The sequence below is a fragment of the Cydia splendana genome, chromosome 6, assembly GCF_910591565.1.
Source record: "Cydia splendana chromosome 6, ilCydSple1.2, whole genome shotgun sequence".
NCBI lineage: Eukaryota > Metazoa > Arthropoda > Insecta > Lepidoptera > Tortricidae > Cydia > Cydia splendana.
Window position 1 is genome coordinate 21685840 of NC_085965.1, and position 21662 is coordinate 21707501.

At 37.5% G+C, this 21662-nt stretch overlaps 1 protein-coding gene and 1 long non-coding RNA gene across 2 annotated transcripts in view; both read right to left on the reverse strand.

The window, feature by feature from the left end:
- The window catches only part of LOC134791807 (uncharacterized), a 97682-nt gene that overhangs the window by 66665 nt on the left and 9355 nt on the right, over positions 1-21662 (reverse strand). The window lies entirely within an intron of this gene.
- On the reverse strand, positions 9780-21399 carry LOC134791767 (sulfotransferase 1C4-like). Its single transcript, XM_063762920.1, has 7 exons — positions 21312-21399; positions 17493-17627; positions 15030-15129; positions 11984-12306; positions 11522-11616; positions 10971-11136; positions 9780-10390 (listed from the first exon to the last, which is right to left on the reverse strand). Exons 1-7 carry the CDS (start codon positions 21391-21393, stop codon positions 10254-10256), a joined length of 1038 nt encoding a protein of 345 aa, XP_063618990.1. The 5' UTR covers positions 21394-21399; the 3' UTR covers positions 9780-10253.

Below are 21662 nucleotides of genomic sequence, written 5' to 3' on the forward strand. Positions count from 1 at the left end.
TGTCTTTTCAGTTCGCTTTTTCGCAGTCGTGTTTTTTAATTTTTAATTAATTTATTTTATTTTATACTTTTTAGAATTTTTACATTCATTAAGTTGAGTAACTAACACAACTAAAAAATATTTTTATCTTTTCAGTTCGCTTTTTCGCAGTCGTGTTTTTTAATTTTTAATTTATTTAATTAATTTTGGGGTCATGATTTCGTTAATAATCATTTGAAGTCACTTTATATTACTTTTGCGAGGGCGTCCTCAGTACAGAAAGGCACGCAGAGCGCCGCATATATCGGGCTACGCCCGACTACTTTGGAACGCGTACAGTGCGCCACGAACGTCGGGCTACGCCCGACGCTTTGAGCAAGAGGGCACTGAAGGCGTCTTGGTAAGGGTACAGCGTGTCACGTATGTGGGCCTACGCCCGACACTTAGTATGAGAGAGTCAAAGGCGCCTGGCTTTGGACCGAGTGCAGCGCGCCACGTACGTCGGGCTACATCCCACTCTTTTACCATTAGGGCGCCGAAGGCGCCCGGCTTTAGAACGCGTACAACGCGCCTCGTACACGCCCGACGCTTTGAGTAAGAGGGCGCCGAAGGCGCCCGGCTTTGGTAAGCGTACAGCGTGTCACGTACGTCGGGCTACGCCCGACACTTTTAGTATGAGAATGTTGAGGGGACTGGCTTTGGACCGCGTGCAGCGCGCCACGTACGTCGGGCTACGCCCGACGCTTTGAGTATGAGGCCGGCTTTGGTAATCATACAGCGTGTCACGCTACGCCCGATACTTTTAATATGAGAGAGTCGAAGGCGCCTGGCTTTGGACCGCTTGCAGCGCGCCACGTAGATCGGGCTACGCCAGAACCTTTAAGTGTGAGGGCGCCGAAGGTGCCCGGCTTTGGTATGCGTACAGCGTGTCACGTACGTCGGACTACGCCCGACTCTTTTAGTATGAGGGCGCCGAAGGCGCCCGGCTTTGGAACGTGTACAGCGCGCCACGTACGTCGGGCTACGCCCGACTCTTTTAGTATGAGGGCGCCGAAGGCGCCCGGCTTTGGAACGCGTACAACGCGCCACGTATGTCGGGCTACGGCCGATGCTTTGAGTATGAGGGCGCCAAAGGCGCCCGGCTTTGGTAAGCGTATAGCGTGTCACGTACGTCGGGCTACGCCTGACCCTTTTAGTGTGGGGGCGTCTTTGGCGCCTGGCTTTGGATCGAGTGCAGATACTTGGACAAGTTGCAGGAAGCGCACATCTTTCTTACGCTCTGAGCCGTAGGCCCTACGTGGAGCTCACCCTTCGGCCTTAAAAAAAATGTCATCATCATCATAAATGTTAAAATTAAATCAAACCATACGGTTATAATGATACTTTCACGATTTGTTCTGCCAAAGTCGGTGCAGAGTTAGCTTAGACGGACTCTGTATCGTATCGATTAATAAATAGAAGTTATATTTTAAACTTTTCGATTCCATAAGCGCAATTACGAACATGTTTTAAAAACTATGAGTAGTATGTACCTGCCTAATATAATATAATTATATTTTTTTATGATCAGCGGTCAAACCCTTTCCTTTTATTTTAATAAGTATCCCATTCAATAATAATATTTGGTTTTATGAGATTAGCTTCTCTTAACATATTTTGTCAATTCTTACTTTCTCAAAATGAAACTTAAACCCACATGTTGCATATATATTATCAATCGGCTTTCACAGCCCTTCATTTTGATACCCTACTCGATAGGTTTGCACGATATTTTATTCTAAAGGTTGCGTAATATGGCGTATTAAGTCCGCCATATTGTTTTTATAATGACGTCACATAGCCTATGTTACCCGGGATGACGTAAGGATTCTAATGATGTATCATACGTCTAAATCGGTTAAGGCATTCAGAAGTTAAGGTGGAATAAAGAAACTCACATACATACAAACATGAACGCTGAAAACAATACACTCTTTTTGTTTGGGCAGTCGTGTAAAAATACAATCACGCTCCAACCACATCATTTTCGAAATACAACATCAAACAAAAACATGCAGACCGTATAATTTTATCGTTCTTTTTTATTCGGTTTAAAATCACATTCGAACGTCCCTCCAGTGGCAACATACCGACAACACCTCGGCAACATCCGGGCAACGCACTAATTGCTCGTTACGCCTAGCCACGTGCTGCCAATTGCTTTATTTTTAATTTTTTATCTGTATTTTCGGGTACGAATTGACGCGGCGTGTTAGCAACGGCGTTATAAAAATATGAGAAATGTTACGATTTTCACAGAATAATGTGTAATATTCAGCAGCAGCATGCGGCAATCAAATGTAATGTTTAAAGGTACTTACAATTTAACCCTGGGTTAACGGTTAACTCCAAGTTAGTGGTTAACTCAGGATTGGTGCAAATGGCCCTAAATTAGGTTAATTTGGGGTAGGTAGATCTATAGTCTAGTGAAAAACAGAGCAGAGGTTCATTTGTTTTTAAGATGGACTAGGTACTTTATACACATAAATGAACTCGGACACTTCTATAAAAAAAGTAAACGAATATTAAGTTATTCTAATGATAGAATACCTTACTCTCTACCTTAATATTCATCCCATTTGCAATACATTTTCATACTAGGTACTAGACAAAGATGAATGTAGGAGGGATAGCGCCACGAGACAAAAGTGAAATCTCTTTCCTTTGTTACAAGTGTAAATGATAAGAATATTTGAGTCACGGACTAAGACAAATTACTCTTCACCGAGCTATTTTCATGGTTAGGGAAAAATCCACGCCTTCCACACTAAAAGACTTAAGTCACTATACTTTTATATCCACATATGGCCTTTTGTAATCAATGAAAAATATACTTGACACTTTATATTCAACACGAGAGTTTCAGTACTACAGTTGTGAAATGTACTATGAGACAAAAATATTCATAAGTTTCGTGACTTTTGGTTTGTTTTGTTTTGATTTAAAATGAGACTTCTGCTGAATAATGGCGAGCTCAAACTTAGAAGACGACTTTTTTATTCAAACGATAAAATAAATAAAAGAATAACAAACTAGTTGACGAAGTAAGTAAGATTATGATTAGCTCGCCTAATTAATATGGCGAGATACCCAAGATACTAAAAAAATAGATGACCATTGCGTCAGTTCACAGTCCACTTGGCTTGCCTGTTTCCGTTCACTTGGCGTAGTTGCTACAAAGAATTGCGTATCATTTGAATATACAGGTATACATTCAAACTATACGCATTTCTTGAATATATAGGCATATATTATACGCAATTATATAGCTGGCTTTATAGCTAGCATCATGCTGAGTTGGGTCCATTTCGTGATGCACACTTATTGATGTCTTATTTCCTTGCTGTTGTTGTCTGTACATGTTCGTACATGTTTTGTGAACGTCACGAATAAATATCTTTTATCTTTAATTCTGTAGCAATTACGCCAAGTGGACGGAAACAGGCACTGGACGGTAACCTGAGGCAGTGACCCTATATATGTATATCATCACTTTAGCCTGTTTTCTCCCACTGTTGAGCATGTCTCTCTTCGTACAAGTCATGTATACCGGTCCTATAGGCCTAACCTTGTAACTGATTCAAGATCTAAGACATGAGAAGATGATATATATATATTTATCTACACATGTCAGACAAGTCAGTATCTACCAGGCGTGGCTCACTCCACGATTTCGTCGCGTCGCTAAAAGTACATGCGGTCACACCAGTTTTGGTGTCTAGCAGTAGTACCTAGTTGCCGCGCACCACTATAGAACGGACGCCAGCTCGCGCTTGCGCCACCTTGCGGTCATATCTGTCGTAATATACGCGTTTTGTTAGAGAGTGAACCTTCTGTGCCTACTACTATTATTTATTATGTGCTATCACATAATTGGGGATATTACGTGTCCTCATCAAATCTTCGGTTTAAGTCCCAAGAGTCCAAATCGCAATTCCAGGACTATACTAGGTAAACACACAGATGCTCGACTATTAATTAAAACTAAAGACCCTCGTGTGGTGGCCACGTGAAGTTTAAATGAATTTATGCGTTTAGTTGGGCCGGGTAATTTCGACTGCGAGCAAATTTGGTATTGGCCGGCTTGCTTCGGGACTTTCGAGGGAGTTTTGTAATATAAACGCTGGTGCTAGTCGGATAATGGATTCAAACATAAATTCAGTAATGTAGGTAAAGGCATCTTTAGATTTTTTATCTACGCACATGTCATAAACCCTCTATTAGTTCAAAAACTACAAATTACGGCCAGCATGAAGACAAACTAATTTGTTAGTACACATTTCTTGTCTGTGAAAATGTTTTAATTGCGCAATAATAACGTAAATCTCGATATCGATTTAATAATGACATTTAAATTTCGAAAATCTCTAAAAAACAAGGGAATTTGATTTGATCATGAAACGAAACGTCTATTGCTACTATGTGATCAAATGCTGCAGTGGAGGTCGTAACATGCGGGTCTTTAACATATCAAAGACAGTTTATAATATGTGTGTAGATAAAGAGAGATTATAATAGTGTATGTAACTGTACATAAACAGGTATTAAAACACTGGTGTTATTTTTTTATGAAACTCGCTTTCAGCTCGATTCATAATCCCACACTCCTATTTATTGCCTTTCATTATGTAGCAGTCACATAAATTATATACTATTTTGGAGAGTAACGCTAATGATGTATGTATCTACTGATTTCCTACTGAGGTCTACATACATCCTGCACATGGATTTTTTTGTGTAAATTATTGGCCAGACTGATGGACTATGAGCTAACAAGGAATGCGAAGAAACGCGAAAAAAATGTCTAGTAACTTGAATCATTACGAAAGTTGAGCTGAGAACTTTGGCATCATCACCTGTTAGTGTGCGTTCGCGATAAAAGTTTAATCGTTACTGGCAAAAGAAACAAAGAAAATTATATATATTATGTTAGAAGCTCGGGATAGTTTGAACTTAAGGGAAAATTTAGTTTTTATGCTTAATTGTTAGGCGTTTTTATCAAGGAAAATGTAATGAAAAAATCACTCGGTAACTAGACTATATTTGCAAGGACAGGCTTTTAGCAAAACCTTACTACGTTGAAATTGGCTTGATAGAAAAATATCAGTAAAACATGTATAATTTTCATTTAAAATCAATTGTATAAGTATATCGTTATCAGGCATACCACAGTCGTATAATTTTAGTATAAAATAGCAAGTGATGTAGCAGAGGGATTTGACGAGCAAAATTTTAAAACAGAAGTTACTTATATGAATATATTAGTACCTATATAATTATTAGAATGACTCACGCTAGACCGGGACGGGGCTTTTCTATGGAAAACACCACGTGATCACCGACCAGCCGTCATAGAAAATGACATGTCAGACGACTCGGCCCGGACACGGCCCGCTCTAGCATGAGCCACCCTTAAAACCGCACGATGGCCATACCTTCCGTCGCGCGCCATATCTTTTGTTCCTCTCTAATTTCCTGGCCTTGCCGTCCTAATAGTTTGTTTTTAGTTTCCCACTGCTAGACAGAGACCTCTTTTATCGCCATCCACTAGTCCAGGTTTTCCAGCGAGACAAGCCCACACAAAAAGCGAACTCACACTCTTCAACTCCCTCTATATTTTTAACTGCGATTTCGCGCCTATGTTAGACCATTGCCGAGTTGATTGCCATTTCGGCTGTGAAAGAATAATTGCATATTCAAATAAATATTTCAGCACGCTGCTGACGGCCAAAAAATTACTCAAACCGCCGCCGTTATACTTTTAATTGCTTAACTTTTTTATTTATAGCGATTTTAAATGCTCAATTAATGAATGAACGAATAAATTTGATGCTGGTTAGGACGAGTTGTTAAATTTTATAATAACTTACGCTTTGTCGTATTAGGTTTTAGTTGTAAAAATAGGAAATCGTCCTTAATAAAGGCGTATAAAGTCTAAATTTCAATAAATGATACATCATTTTAAGCGACATCCTTAAAGCAAACAAGGAACTAGAGTCCCAAAACAAATTGTAAACATCATTATTCTTCGCGTGTGTTTATTTATTTTTCACTATTTTAAATTGCGGTATGTAGGAAAACAGAATTAAATTAAATACATATATTCCCGTACTTATCGAATAAAACCAGACAATTGCGAGTCGGACTCGCCCACCGAGGGTTCCGTACTTTTTAGTACCTACCTATTTGTTGTTATAGCGGCAACAGAAATACATCATCTGTGAAGATTTCAACTGTCTAGCTATCACGGTTCATGAGATACAGCCTGGTGACATACAGACAGGCAGACAGACAGACAGACAGACAGACAGACAGACAGACAGACAGACAGACAGACAGACGGACAGTGGAGTTTTAGTAAAAGGGTCCCGTTTTTACCCTTTGGGTACGGAACCCTAAAAAGGTGTTAGATTTTTGTTATTGTGATAAAGGTTTTATGTTATTTATGATGGTGCTATCATATTCATTGGTATTCGATACTACAAAATAGTTAATAACAGCAAAGACATATGTATGTAACTTCGTATAAGATGAATAAAGTCTAAGGAAAAAACGTACCTCGGAAATTAAGAAAAAGTCATTATCGGATAGATGGCGCACACACCTTTGGCCTCAGCTAGATGGCGTGACAACACCGTTTCATATTTAACAATTTTAACACATAGATATCAGTGAATGCACATGGGTCAAAATGATATAAAAATAATAAAATCATTTATCCATATAAATACATTTTTTGATAATTTTATACGTTTTCATTTTGAGTTTTAGTCGTGTGTCGATAGATGGCAGTAAATTTACTGTGACTACAAAATTTACTATGACAGGACCGCTCTATACTATCTATTCTCTTTGATAACAGTAACTACAAGATAGTGTAGTATGGGTGAGCACATTGTTACTGGTAAATCCTCATGATTGAACATTCTTACGGTAGATGTCGCTATGCACCTTCCGTGGCGTGTAAACAAAAGGAAGGAATAGAGAAATTTGCACGCTTCTGGTAAGCTTGGAGAGATTGGATCGGTGTTCCGGTGTTCGAATCTGTGAAGTGTGTGGCCGAAAGTGTGATTATTTTCATTTTTCCTTTCTTAAAATAAATCACAGGAACCGAAACTTTGTAGGTAGATACAGTCAGCGTTATATAGTAGGTAGCATCCAAAGTATTCAAATAGTTCGGTACGTCATACAAAATGAATGGTGTACCGAACTATTTGAATACATTGGATGCTACCTACCTACTAAGTATATGACGCTGACTGTTATCCTGAAAATCGTGCAATCATATCACTACCCCATATAATCATGGAAAATTTTACATCTTACCATTAGGTACAACTATTTTGGTATTCTGACATCCGAAAAACCTATTTATCATGTATAAATGACCGTAGTTTCTTTTTTCACTCAATTTATTCAATCAAGGTTTAAAGAAAAAGCTATACATTCAACAGAATACAAAGAAAACTCAGTTCACTTTCTTTCAGTCGCCAGACATCCAAGACATCGCAAATAGAAAATGGCGACGAACGCTATTGTCACACGAAAAACCAATTTCCACCAAAAGGTGTATTCTGAAAGGTATTCCTAGGGATGTGTTCCATTTGTTTACCATTTGATGAACGTAACAATTAACGCGCGAATCTCATTACGTGGTGAACAAAAGTGCTTTTCACCGAAAAAGCTTTGTTTCGCCACGGGCGTGGTACTTTGAGCGTGATAATTAAAGGATGTATAGAAGTATATAATACAGTATCTTTATATTTCATGGGGGTGTGTGTAGTAAATATAAATTGTTATGTAGGTACCAACCAGATGAAAAGTATAAAATATATTCGTTAGGCGGTTAGGCAAACGGTGCTATGAAATAAATGATTTATTCTGTATTGGACCTGCCTTATCTTTTTGGGAAATTGATAGGATAAGATGCTTAATTGTTTCAAGTAGGAGATGAGTTATAAGCAATAAGTATTGCACCACTACACTACATATTATTTAGTATATACTTAATTATGCTTCTTCAATGAAAAAGTTTAAGGGCTAATTTTATTAAAGCACATAATACTTCATCAATAAATTATATTCTGTAATGAAAACGGGTCATTCGTGCAGATTTTCCATTCAAAATGATTCGATTTCATAGCTCTTAAGAGTAATGTTCATTGTTAAATGCCCTATCACAAATATCTTTTAATAATGTTAGTTAAATGCCGAAGGAAAATGTTATTGTTTTGATTATATTAACATTATATTCACTGAATATATGTGCAGCTATTATAATTATATATACTAAAATTAAGACTTAGGCAAATAGCTGCGTTTAATACTAAACTAGTTAGCTGCTAGAAACTCCCGGAATCCCTCAAAGCGATATTGAAATTATTAATTATTACTGCGCGCTTTCACAACCAGCGATTCTGGAGTTTGAAAGCTGGATTATATTATAATTGGTTGGATTGAAGTAGAAACAGTTCAAAAACCATACCTTTGCTAAAGTGTCATTCTATGGAACTTGCTAACTATGTAAACAAACCGCCATATTGAAACTGTCAAAAATGATGAATTTACTAGGGACTTTTGTTTACATGGCAAGTTCCATAGAATGACACTTTACATGGGGTAATAAGATTTAATCTGGAGTCATACTTTATACAAGACTCCCAAGAGACTGGCAGGCTGATTCGAAGGTTCAACGTCATCAGAATGATATTTAAATCATGTTATTTAGTTATAGTTCATTTTGCTCGTACTTTTTAAATGCAAAAAACAACAAAGTTAATAACAATGTGTTTATTCAGTAAATACACATGATATTTGGATTTAAATCCGTTGAGTACAACGTGATATCTTATCATATTTACACATTAGCATTAGGTGACATACTTAAAGATAGAGAGACAATAACGACGAAAACAATAAATAATTACGTATAATTATAATTAACCTTAATATTTACGTAGGAACCTCCTAGATAGAGTGTACACACGGCATTCGCGATCGCCACAAAATAATTTACTGATTCATTAAGTTGACAAACATCACATACTTTTAAATATAAATATATATTTAAAATATAAATATTAGGGGACATCTTACACAGATCAAACCTAGCCCCAAACTAAGCAAAGCTTGTACTATGGGTACTAGGTGACGATATACATACTTGTATAGATAAATACATACTTATATACATAGAAAACAACCATGACTCAGGAACAAATATTAGTGTTCATCACACAAATAAATGCCCTTACTGGGATTCGAACCCAGGACCATCGGCTTAGCAGACAGGGTCACTATCCACTAGGCCAGACCGGACGTCAATTATACCTACAATCATCAATTCTATTAAATTCTACTTTTCGGCAGTATTTTCTAGCTGCTGCTATATATTACAGTGACTTTGAAATAAGTGTCCTATGAAATTAGAAATGTTAGGACTTTTTAAAAGAAACTATAACGTAGGTACCTCTACTTTCTATAATTTTCTCCCGATTGCGTCTAACACAAAAACATTGTTTGGCACAATATTAAATGCTAAGCGCCACTTACACCATCCCACTAACACGGGGTCAACTGGTTAAACCGTTAACCCGTGTCAAATTATATTGATAACCATGGTAACTCCAGGTTTAACCGGTTAACCCAGGGTTAGTGTAGCCCTAAAACATTGTAAACTAACTTTAAACACAAGCCACCACACAATGTTCTTCTAACAATAAAATTGTCCTCAGTCCTCTCTTGGGCTAGCCTTCTTTCATCGAAAAGTACCAGCCGGCCTAGCCAAGGTGACAATCGCTATCGCTACGACAACGAAACGCTTTGTGCCTCTCTATCACTCTTTCATATTAGTGCCGTAGTGCGACAGTGACAGTTGCGTTTCGATCGCTACGGAGCTTCAGCGATTGGCATGTTGGCTACGCGGCCAGCTCTCGATGCTAATATTTTTTTTTTGGTGTTCTACTATAAAGTTTCCACCAGATGGGGTAAGGTCCTTTTACATATGACTGACAGGTTATCAAATACATCCACATGCAAATATCAGTTGCACTCTTTCACTTTTTCTTTAAGACGAATATCACATCAGGTGTTTAATTATCCTAAAGTAGAATGCATTGGAAAGCCACTTGGAATTGATTTCTATAGTTCAGGGATGACCTTTCGAGTGCACCCAACCAACCAATGGCAGCAGAGACACAGTCCTAATAGAAATTATTCTACATTCACACGGATGTTCATAAGTAAGAACATTCCTTGTTTGGGGTAAAAGAGGGGTATTTGAGATCTAGACCCTGTAGCCTGGATGCCATGAATTCTTCTGCGTCTACTTCCATTTTGGCGTCGAAGTGCGATCTCCAGCCACCCGCCTCCCCTGTAAGAAAGGACAATAAACAAATTAATTTTGGCATGAGTCAGCCTTTCGAGTGGTAAAAGAATCTAGTTATACCCTGGGTGAGTATCATTTAAATTTAATATGGTGTCTTAATTTTCTATCTGTAGTAAAACTCGGCACAAGGATCGGAAGGAGCCGAGTTTGCCCGAAGTCAGGAGTGTCTCCACTCTGGTTAAGCACAAAGTTTGTGCTATTTGTGCAACTTTGTGCTGTGGGACAGTTTACAGAAAATTACTCGATATTGACAAGTATTAAATTTTTTGAGAGATCCCACACTAGCGTCTCTTGAGCATCGGCGTCTAGTCAGCGGTAGGGCAACATTCCATTTCTGACCGCAGCTGCACTACTAGTACGAACGCGTCGGTGTTATTGTAAATTTTCATAATAAAATGAGTGCTGCTGTCGTTGGAAATGGACTGTCACCTGTATAGAACATGGTATCGCTGTTGCATCGAGCAACAACCATAGAGTATAGTCCCTCTTTGGCCTAAAGTGATTTGATAGAAAAATTGGTGCACACTTGGCGTGGACGAAGTTACCTCGAAGTTACAAAAATTACCTTTTCGTATAAATTGTACTCCATTTCCATTGACCGTGTTGTTGACAGACTTGTTCTTCTTAAGGCTGTCGAAGCTGAGGTAACTGCTGAGGTCTTCGAGCTCCTTGTCCGAGTATTGGGTTGTTCCCAGGAACTTGCTTATCCTATGGACTTGTTTTTTCAGATCCTGGAAGAATATTTTAACATTTTAATATTAGAACCGAAAACGAATAGGACTTATGTTCCATCACAAAGGTACCATTTTAATTGTTGGTGTTCTTTTTTTTCATTTTTTTTCAATTTAAATGCTTATAGTCATGACAACTATGACTAGCGACATAGCTATGTAACTGTGTATTACATCAATAAATCAAGCATTTTGTTTTAAAAATTGAACTGGTCAGAACTGCTGAATGACAATTAGTTCGCATGTGGTAGGTAATTTACGATCATAAAAGTGCTTGATGTAAATGTAGAACTCATGAAAATGAGATGAAAGGAACTGCGTTATGATACTATAAGGAACCCTTGTTTGGGCAAATTAAAAAAAAATAACTAAAAGTAACACAAACCTTAATCATATCTTCATAAAATACAAAATGGAGATTCGGTTCATGTCTTTTCATCCAGGCTTCATTTGTGTGTGCTATGATTGGTGTCCATGGCACTAAAACAAACAAAAAGTTTAAGCATCTAGAAAACATTAGAAACTTGTACCTATTTATTGAAACAATCAACAAGTAAGTACTTACTTATAGAAACTGACAAAAATGTTAACGGTTTTATTCGAGGAAGTTCAATTAAATACTTCAATAGGCATAAACCTGCCATACGAATAATGAGAACAATTTATTTTTAAACTTTAATTAAATAACGGTAGTTTTAATTTTAGGTTATCTTTTATTGTAATAAGTTTGATATTAATTATGTTTATGGTTTTAAATAAAATATTATCTATTAAAAAAAAATTAAATAATAAAAAGTTTCAGATTCAATGGCAAAACATTTTCTGGAATCAAAGTTAATTAACTTACATAAATCCCTTTTATACGTCTCCCAAAAAGTCTGGAACGATGTCCTTATCATACCCTTCATCGTTAATTTATGTAAGTAATAGTATGACACGGCAACATCTCGAGGATCTCTGGCCACGTAGATCACCTTGGCTGTCTTTAGAAGCTTGGGAGGTAGAAGAGACAGTGGTAAATGTGTTTTGATGAAACGGGGGGATGGAGCGTCCCTTAAAAGCTCCCAGCTGGGCGTTTTGGCGGCTTTATCCAAGCCTTGAAAGTTTCCTATGTTCATGAAGTTTACTTTGATGAAGTTATAAGCCAATTCAGGTATCTTTGAAGTCAATCTGCAAATAAGAGTTGTATATTTAGGACGTTATAATATTCACGCTTAATCGTATCAGACAAAATATATACACATGTTATTTATGCTTAGGTTGCACTAGATAAAGAAATACCGTGGGACAATCAGCAACACTCCTAATTGTACATCGGTGGACCTTATTACAAAAAGCATAAGGCCCGCCGATGTACAGTTAACAGTGTGGGCGATGGGACATATCAAATTTGACTACAGATGTAGAACATAATTTGTTTTCCATCGAATTTTCTCAGACACGTTCGTATTTGTCGTGCTACTACTTCAGTCAAACTCAGTACTTTTTGTATCGAGACTGACTGAATTAGCAAGACACGTTCGTATGTTTTCGTGAAAATACGATGGAAAACGATTATGCACTACATCCGTCTGTAGTAATATTAGTTTATGTGACCGCTGTTAAGTTACGTATGCAATATTTTCACTGATAAAAAAATAATTGTAACAAAAATAGATTATCTTTATGCTGGCCGCCATTTACTATTTTTGACGTATCATATAGAGGGCTTATGATATGTAGATAAACATTTTGACATTGGAAATGTCTTTTCGTTCGCTCCAGTATAGGCTCCGATTTCACGAAAAAGTGCGATCCCCTTATATCTCGGAAAGTTGTGAAGATATGATATTAAAAAATAGGCTCAAAAGACGCATAATCACGAGAGCTGTAAGGTGCAAAAATAATTATTCGAGAAAGTCAAAAACAAAAAAAGTTATGGTCGAAATAGTGAAAATAAAATTAAATTTTTTCCGAATTTTTGATTTTGGTGCTCGATAATTTGGAAACGGAGAAGGATATCAAAAATTTGAGAAAAACGGCTCTGGACAATTTAGTCAGCTACAATTTGAGCCTAAAACAAAGACGATCGGGTTAAGGGTTTGCCCTGTAGCCTAACCTTTAAATAGTCAAAAAGTCAGAACGACATTTTTCACATGACATTTATGACTTCATGTTTCGCAGAGTTCGTTATCGGTGTTTGTTGTGAATTATCGATAGGAAGAGGGAGAGGGAGAGGGAGAGGGAGAGGGAGAGGGAGAGGGAGAGGGAGAGGGAGAGGGAGAGGGAGAGGGAGAGGGAGAGGGAGAGGGAGAGGGAGAGGGAGAGGGAGAGGGAGAGGGAGAGGGAGAGGGAGAGGGAGAGGGAGAGGGAGAGGGAGAGGGAGAGGGAGAGGGAGAGGGAGAGGGAGAGGGAGAGGGAGAGGGAGAGGGAGAGGGAGAGGGAGAGGGAGAGGGAGAGGGAGAGGGAGAGGGAGAGGGAGAGGGAGAGGGAGAGGGAGAGGGAGAGGGAGAGGGAGAGGGAGAGGGAGAGGGAGAGGGAGAGGGAGAGGGAGAGGGAGAGGGAGAGGGAGAGGGAGAGGGAGAGGGAGAGGGAGAGGGAGAGGGAGAGGGAGAGGGAGAGGGAGAGGGAGAGGGAGAGGGAGAGGGAGAGGGAGAGGGAGAGGGAGAGGGAGAGGGAGAGGGAGAGGGAGAGGGAGAGGGAGAGGGAGAGGGAGAGGGAGAGGGAGAGGGAGAGGGAGAGGGAGAGGGAGAGGGAGAGGGAGAGGGAGAGGGAGAGGGAGAGGGAGAGGGAGAGGGAGAGGGAGAGGGAGAGGGAGAGGGAGAGGGAGAGGGAGAGGGAGAGGGAGAGGGAGAGGGAGAGGGAGAGGGAGAGGGAGAGGGAGAGGGAGAGGGAGAGCAACATAGGCACACGCTGTTTTGGTCATCCGACTCGTCTTGATGAGCACTTAGGAGAGTAGTACCCAAGATAGAGCTGATGCTGAACCCTGGTTGTACCTAGCGGAACTCAGATTTGGTGCAACATAGGCACACGCTGTTTTGGACACCCGATTCGTCATGATGAGCATTACCCAAGATAGCTGATGCTGAACCCTGGTAGTACCTATTGGAACTCAGGTTTGGTGCAACATAGACAAACGCTGTTATGGTCATCTCTCGTTGCGTCAAACTGCTGTCAAGAAAAATACATATCTTGCAGCAAATGGGCCGCTGCCGATCAAGACTCGAGTGACGATAACGGCGATGTGGCTACCACTTCTCGAGTTGACTACGGATTTGCCGTGTAATAATTTTCTTGTACTTTGAACATTAATATATCCTGCTTATTAATCGAAAAATGAAATATGTACCTATACTTATGCGCCACGGCGACAATTATTCAAACTTCGATCCGCGTGTGGAAATTTTGCAATTTGTTTGTTCACATGCGTTATGTCCAGGATACTTGTGTTAGTCTAAGAATAAAATAATTATCATTCAACGTTGTAGTTTTATTTTGTAACTTTTTCCTTATCCAGACTTTCTCGTCGCTCAGCGACAATATTTTTTCGAATTCCGTAGAGTCATTTCCAATGTGCTCGATAGTCGTGTGAGGCACGAAATCTGTGAATTTTTTACATAGCTGTGTTTGCATTTTACATACTTACAAATATCTGAGAGATCGAACTTTGCTCGAGAGATAAGACCTAGCTAGATTTATTTTTCGCCCCCGATAACCCCCATAATAGCAAATTTCATAGAAATCGTTAGAACCGTTTCCGAGATCCCCGGAATATACAAATATAATATAATACAAGAATTGCTCGTTTTAAGATATAAGGTAGAGAAACAAACTTTTAACCACATCGGTGGCAAACAAGCATACGGCCCGCCTGATGGTAAGCAGTCACCGTAGCCTATGGATGCCAAACTTACTCTAACATAGGGAATCTCTCATGCAGAGGAATTTCCTTGGACCGATTGTAGTCCAGGTCGTTTTTAAGGAGCCAGACCATTTCTTGAGTCCATGTGGTCCCTGTAAAATAAAATGTGTAAGTCTACAGTCGGCTTTCTACAGTAAAGGATGACTCACATTTGAACGGTCCGGGTCGGAGCCGAGGCTTCCAACACTTCGTTTTCTATAACGGGTGATCGGTGAAGTTTAGTGTCGTACGCCACGGCCCGGACATGGACCGTTCTATCGTTAGCCATCCTTAAAATCGGCTTTTGGGTCAAGAAACTCTGATTGCCGAGTGCGATCATCAAATTCGTGACATTTTTATCTTATATTTTTTTTTACAAATTTAAATTGTTGATTACAATTCAGATTAACAATAACAAGTCCATTCATAGTTCGTGATCAGCAACGCAGGCTTCGTCAAGTGCTTACAAATTAATATAGTTTTTAGGGTTCCGTACCCAAAGGGTAAAAACGGGACCCTATTACAAAGACTCCGCTGTCCGTCCGTCTGTCTGTCCGTCTCTCTGTCACCAGGCTGTATCTCATGAACCATGTTAGCTAAACAGTTGAAATTTTCACAGATGATGTATTTCTGTTGCCGCTATAACAACAAATACTAAAAAGTACGGAACCCTCGGAGGGCGAGTCCGACTCGCACTTGTCCGGTTTTTGTTTATTTATTTAGCAAATATTTTTCGTAATATTACACGTGGAAAAATATTGTTTTCTATTTCATTACGTCAATATATCTTATGTTACAGTCGGCATTTTATGAAGTGTTTTAGTACAATAGCTATAGATATACTATCTCGTGGTTTGACGAAGATAGTGGAAGCTTTATCGAATTTGAGCTGAGTGTTATCAACATGCGATATTAGATTGATTGACGTTTGGTGTAACAGTAGCAAAAGGCTATGTTTTTTTAATAAATCATAGTGACTTTATTATTTTTCATTCAAGAAGCCACAATAATATATTTTTTAATACATTAGTCTTCTTTAACAAATAAATCAACTTAATTTTACAAAGTAAAACAAGACGTGTGTTTTAACCCACGTTTTAGGAGCATGATTCATAGTTTAACAACTTAAGAATAAGAATAAGAAATGTTTATTAGCACAAATAATAAATAACACAAAACTAAAATTCATTTAGAACATAAATATTTGTGCCAAAAGGTCCTCACTCAGCTTCTTGTCACGTTGTGTAACACACACAACGTGACGTTACACAACGCACACACAACGTGACGCTGATTTTCAGTGAGACCTGGTAAAAGACTAAAGCTAAAACTAAAACTAATTAGGTGGCAGAACCAAAACATAAAGATTGATCAGTGAATAAAAGTGAGAACAAAGTAAATCTATAAAATCTGTGTGTGTGTGTGTGTGTGTGTGTGTGTGTGTGTGTGTGTGTGTGTGTGTGTGTTTGTGTGTGTGTGTGTGTGTGTGTGTGTTTAACTTGTTACTACTTTGCTGTTATTTTGATACGTCCTTGAAGACCGCTCACGCTGATTAGTGCACGCGAAGTGAGATGAAAGTCGTACGTAAGATGCGTGTCACTCATCAAACGATCATAGATATCAAGGTCGAAACCATAGATATCAAAACCACCTCGAAACCATAACAACTCGTTAAATTCTATTTCGCAACATTACACCTACCTAACATAAATAGGTAATATCAATGATTCACAAACAAGACGATTCGGTATAGTATGAAACAGAAATCAAACAATCGGCATAAGTTACTATTCAAAACGGCCTACTAAGCTTAGTCGGTTGTAACCAATGACCTTTTATTTATGGTTGTAACTCTGCCTGTGAAGTAAGGGGTTCGAATCCATTGCATAATAAATTACAAGGTAATACTTTAGTGATTTCACATATATTATATGTAAAATCACTAATAGTAATTAGCTTGTATTTTATTATGCAATAGGCCCCAGGGCATTTATTTGTGTGTTCCTGAGTTATGGATCTAAGTATATGTACATATAACATATGATCGCCTAAATAGTACTCATAGTATAGTGTGTAGCTTTCAAATAGAGCTCGACGGCTAATCCTATTGTCTATTGTTAAGTAAAACCGCTCGTGCCACGTGCCACAACCACCTGCAAAAAAAATACGTACTTCGGTTACTGAGTGCCGGCGAGTCGAACGCTACAGAACCAGTCTAAATTGTGTCATCGAGATGCGTAACAAAGGCGCGTTATCGGAGAGCGGACCTACACTGGTTTTTTGAGCGTTGGACTAGCCCGCGCTCAGGTGCCAAATAGAATAATTAAGACCCTTTTTTGCAGGTAAGTAGCACGTGCGGTTTTACTTAACAATAGACAATAGGATTAGCCGCCGAGCTCTATTTGAAAGCTACACACTATACAAGCTATGCTTAGTTTGTCCCCACAATATAATGATCTATTAAAAAAAACCTTACCTGATCTAGGGAATGTGACCACCCACACATCGTCCGGTCTCACTTCCATGTTGTATATTTCCTCGGCGTGCTTTTTAAACGCTCCAGGCATTACGTAGCCGTTCTTCCCGCATTTCACGAAAGGTTTGGTGTAACCTGTAAAATTAAGGCCTATACATAGTCTATATTCCTCCTTGTCGTATCCAACAACGGCGACATTTACAATTGTATCTGCTGTGATCGGGGAATGGGTTGCAACGCCGCGGGATCGAGTAGAATTTTTTGTATGGATACGGGAGTAAGCCCGCAATATGGATTGAATTTTTCACAAAAATACATCTTAATATTTTAGAAATACACACACCTACTAAAAACATTTCATAAGAAAAACAAAACATTATTTACCCCTAGTGGCAACCAATCCCCGATCACTGTGATGAGCACTTAAAATTTGTCTCGCAAAACCGAACTGAATTTTAAATGTCCGATCACACTGTGCACAAAAAAGTTGACTTAAAATAAAGGCAGAAAGTTACCTAGGAAACATTCACAGCGTCAGATTTTTTTACAGTGTAGATTTGATTAGGTATAATTTGTGCGTATCTGTCCGTTATAATATTCTTTATAGATAAAAGGTAATAAGCGAACAAATTTCGCGTGTAAGTAAGAAAATATTAATCGTCTTATCATGACATTCGTTCCGAAGAACTAGTTATTCAGATACATAATTAATTACTGTACCTACTTGTTGCTCAATCATATAAGAACCTAATCATAACGTAATAATATGTTTTTTGCTATAATAATTCGTTAGTTCACTATCACTATCGTGAGTATCATGATGTTTATGGTCGTTTGATAATATTATGATAAAGAAATTTAGTACATTAGCACCTGGTTACATTTTATTTGTTGTACATAATAATAAAAAAATCAATTCTATATTTATTGTCTAGGACACAGCCCACAAAAAATTAGTAGATGTAAAAAAAGCGAACAAAAAGTGTCAGACAGAAAAAAACAAAAGCAAAACAAAAAGGCGTATATCCTTACGTCGCTTTGTAAACTATACAAACCAGAGTTTTTTTTTAAGCGAAACAAAGTTCGAAAAGAAGTTCTAACTAAATATATATATTAGTGGTTAAGTCTGTTAACTCACTCACTGTGTGTTACTCATTTTGAATTTGAATCCTTCTATTTTTAATAAAATCGATGAACATGTAGGTACTATATTTTGTACACAGGGCGTCAGGAGGAATAAATTAAATAGTCTTATAAAAGAACATAAAATAAGACTTTAATATGTCTGATTTAAAGGAAAAGATTTATAACAAGGACACGATTAACCGCAGCGACGAAACTACTTCCCAGATTTTGATGAATTTTATGATCCAGGTGACCCTTTACGATCTATATCTAGTATCAATGCCAATTGCAAAGGTGATTATACAGATATATTATGTATTACTACTTATAATCGTTACACACTTAAGGTACAGAGTACAGACCACAAGTGCTCATGCACCGGCAAAAATGTCGGAATTATCAAATAACTAATCATTATCATATTAATACTAATAGTTATCTATATAATATCGTAATCAATATGTGTTACAAATGCCAAATATCTAAATCCAATCTCATAAAAAAATACTACGGTATGGATATGGATCACTATAACGATCGTGCAATAAGGCACGTTTAATAGAAGCAACGTAGGATTTGTATGTGTTTATAAAGAATATCTTCCCTTCCCAGAGATAAGACCTAGCTAGATCTAGACCTAGCGAGATCGATTTTTCGCCCCGAAAACCCCCATATAGCAAATTTCATCGAAATCGTTAGAGCCGTTTCCGAGATTCTCGAAATATATATATAAATAAATAAATAAACAAGAATTTCTCGTTTAAAGGTATTAGATTTTTCTCTTCTTAACTGGTTACTTAAAATATGTAGGAAAATGAATGCTTTATATTAGTAACTTATTTTGTATAAAAAAGATCACAACCTGACTTATTTGATAACTTTAATTATTTATTTACTTAACTCAATTACATATTTGATGAAACCTATAGAATGCCTGATTGAAGAATCATCTGCCAATTCAGATTACAACTGCACTTCTATAACTATGCACATATAAACATCGCATGTCAAGTGTTTTGAATAAGAGTTAGTACCTATTTAAATTTAAGAGTTGAATTCATTTTCTTCCTCTATGGAAATTTCCACACAGTGTAAGCCCGTTTTCATCTCTGTTTAGTGTATGCCTTTTAAACTTTAAATTTAGACTTATTTTAATAATTAGTTTAGGCTTAGAATAATTATATAATAATTATATAGGTACTTATTGTAGAAATGTATGAAGCTTGTTGTTGTTTTGAATTTATCTTGCTTTACACTCGTCTTTTCCCGCGCCAACAACTTTTATTTGTTTAACATGATGATTGACTGCTAGAGAATACGTTAAAACATTAAGTCCCCTATTTCTAGTTTATTTCTGCGAAATAAAGATTAAATAAATAAAAATACCTAATACGTACAGAATTGACGCTGTTGAACAAAACCATTATGCGACAGCGCAAGGTTACGAATTTTCGTACAGTTTTAGTACCTAATTTTAGTACACTTTTAGTAATATTAGTACACTTTTAGTAATATTAGTACACTTTTAGTAATATTAGTACACTTTTAGTAATATTAGTACACTTTTAGTAATATTAGTACACTTTTAGTAATATTAGTACACTTTTAGTAATATTAGTACACTTTTAGTAATATTAGTACACTTTTAGTAATATTAGTACACTTTTAGTAATATTAGTACACTTTTAGTATACACGAATCACGATATTTATAGTGTTGGGTAGTAACTACAGTGATACGTTATCAATCGTTACATCGGATAACGGAGAAGGTTTGAATAATCGTAGACACTTATCCTTGACGTATCCGTACGGCCGGCTTGTCAGCTGTCTGTATTACGACTTCGTCACTAAGCAAGGATTTATTCGTCATTAGTACACATCGGTAACTCGTGGCATTTAGGTAGCACTTATATGATGAGTTTAATTAATTCCTTTTTTTAGTGGTTTCTTTTTCTCGACTCGTATAGGAAGAACATTGTCACATCACTAGTCTGTTAGAAACTGCCAAGTGCCACGAGTTACCGATGTGTGCTCGTCACTAATCTTTTAAGTGCTACCTAAATGCCACGAGTTACCGATGTGTAGTCATTAGTTACAGATGTAGTGCATAATTGTTTTCCATCGTCTTTTCTTGGAAACGTTCGTATTTGTCATGCTATTTCAGTCAACCTCAGTACTTTTTGTACCGAGATTAGCTGAAAGGTTTAGAAAATGATGCTGAATGTTTAAATTTAAATTAATATCTTGCCCTAGTATTCTTATTTTTAACCGACTTCAAAAAAAGGAGGAAGTTATCAACTCGACCTTATCTTTTTCGTTTAACTTATCTTATCTTAGTAACCTATCATTTCAGCAGTGTCTTTTTCCTATTTTCGTTTTCCTTTTATACAGGGTGACTTCAAATTGGTAATACAAAACACTTCATTGGGACTCAGTTAATGCCCAATAGTATACTACAGTAACTCCGTTGTTAAACTTAGCTGTATTTAATTATCGCAAATTTTCTAATAAAACAATTAATTAAAGTCCAGAAGTGTGGTTACCCCACATTAAAACCATTGATTTTGTATTACCAATTTGAAGTCAACCTGTATAGTTTCCTTAAATTATATAAGTAGTAGCATATTTCAATCATTACTTGTATTAGCTTCTCACATACACACAACACAGTCACTATCACCAAAAAACTAACCTAAAAGACACTTGGTTATAAGTTTATTTTCTTCCGGCGAAACGTCGGTTATTTCATACGGTAATTCCAACCACGGCGCCATTTCGGTGTTTAATTATTTTTAAAAACTGAACGTCAATTTCTATTCACGCAACTCTGTCAACTGTTTAACCTATAGTAAAACACGTCTATTTCAATATGATACAATCTAATCATCGGGGATCGATTCGTCTACATCAGAGATAAGGGGGTATGAATCATTTGCACCAATCGAATTGGAGCATGTATGAATCACTCCCGTGTGAAGGCTGAATTTAGGTTTACAAGGATCTTTTGATTAGGCTTTTGCTTTTAGCAGAGTTAATTAGGAGA

Bases quoted from the DNA above. Each gene is read 5' to 3' on its own strand.
- LOC134791767 (XM_063762920.1), bottom strand. From the start codon at position 21,393: ATGGCGCCGTGGTTGGAATTACCGTATGAAATAACCGACGTTTCGCCG. The intron at 15,130-17,492 runs GTAAGGTTTTTT...TTTATTTTACAG, and splicing joins GGTCACATTCCCTAGATCAG to GGACCACATGGACTCAAGAA. The intron at 11,137-11,521 runs GTTTGTGTTACT...ATATTCTTCCAG, and splicing joins TTTATGAAGATATGATTAAG to GATCTGAAAAAACAAGTCCA.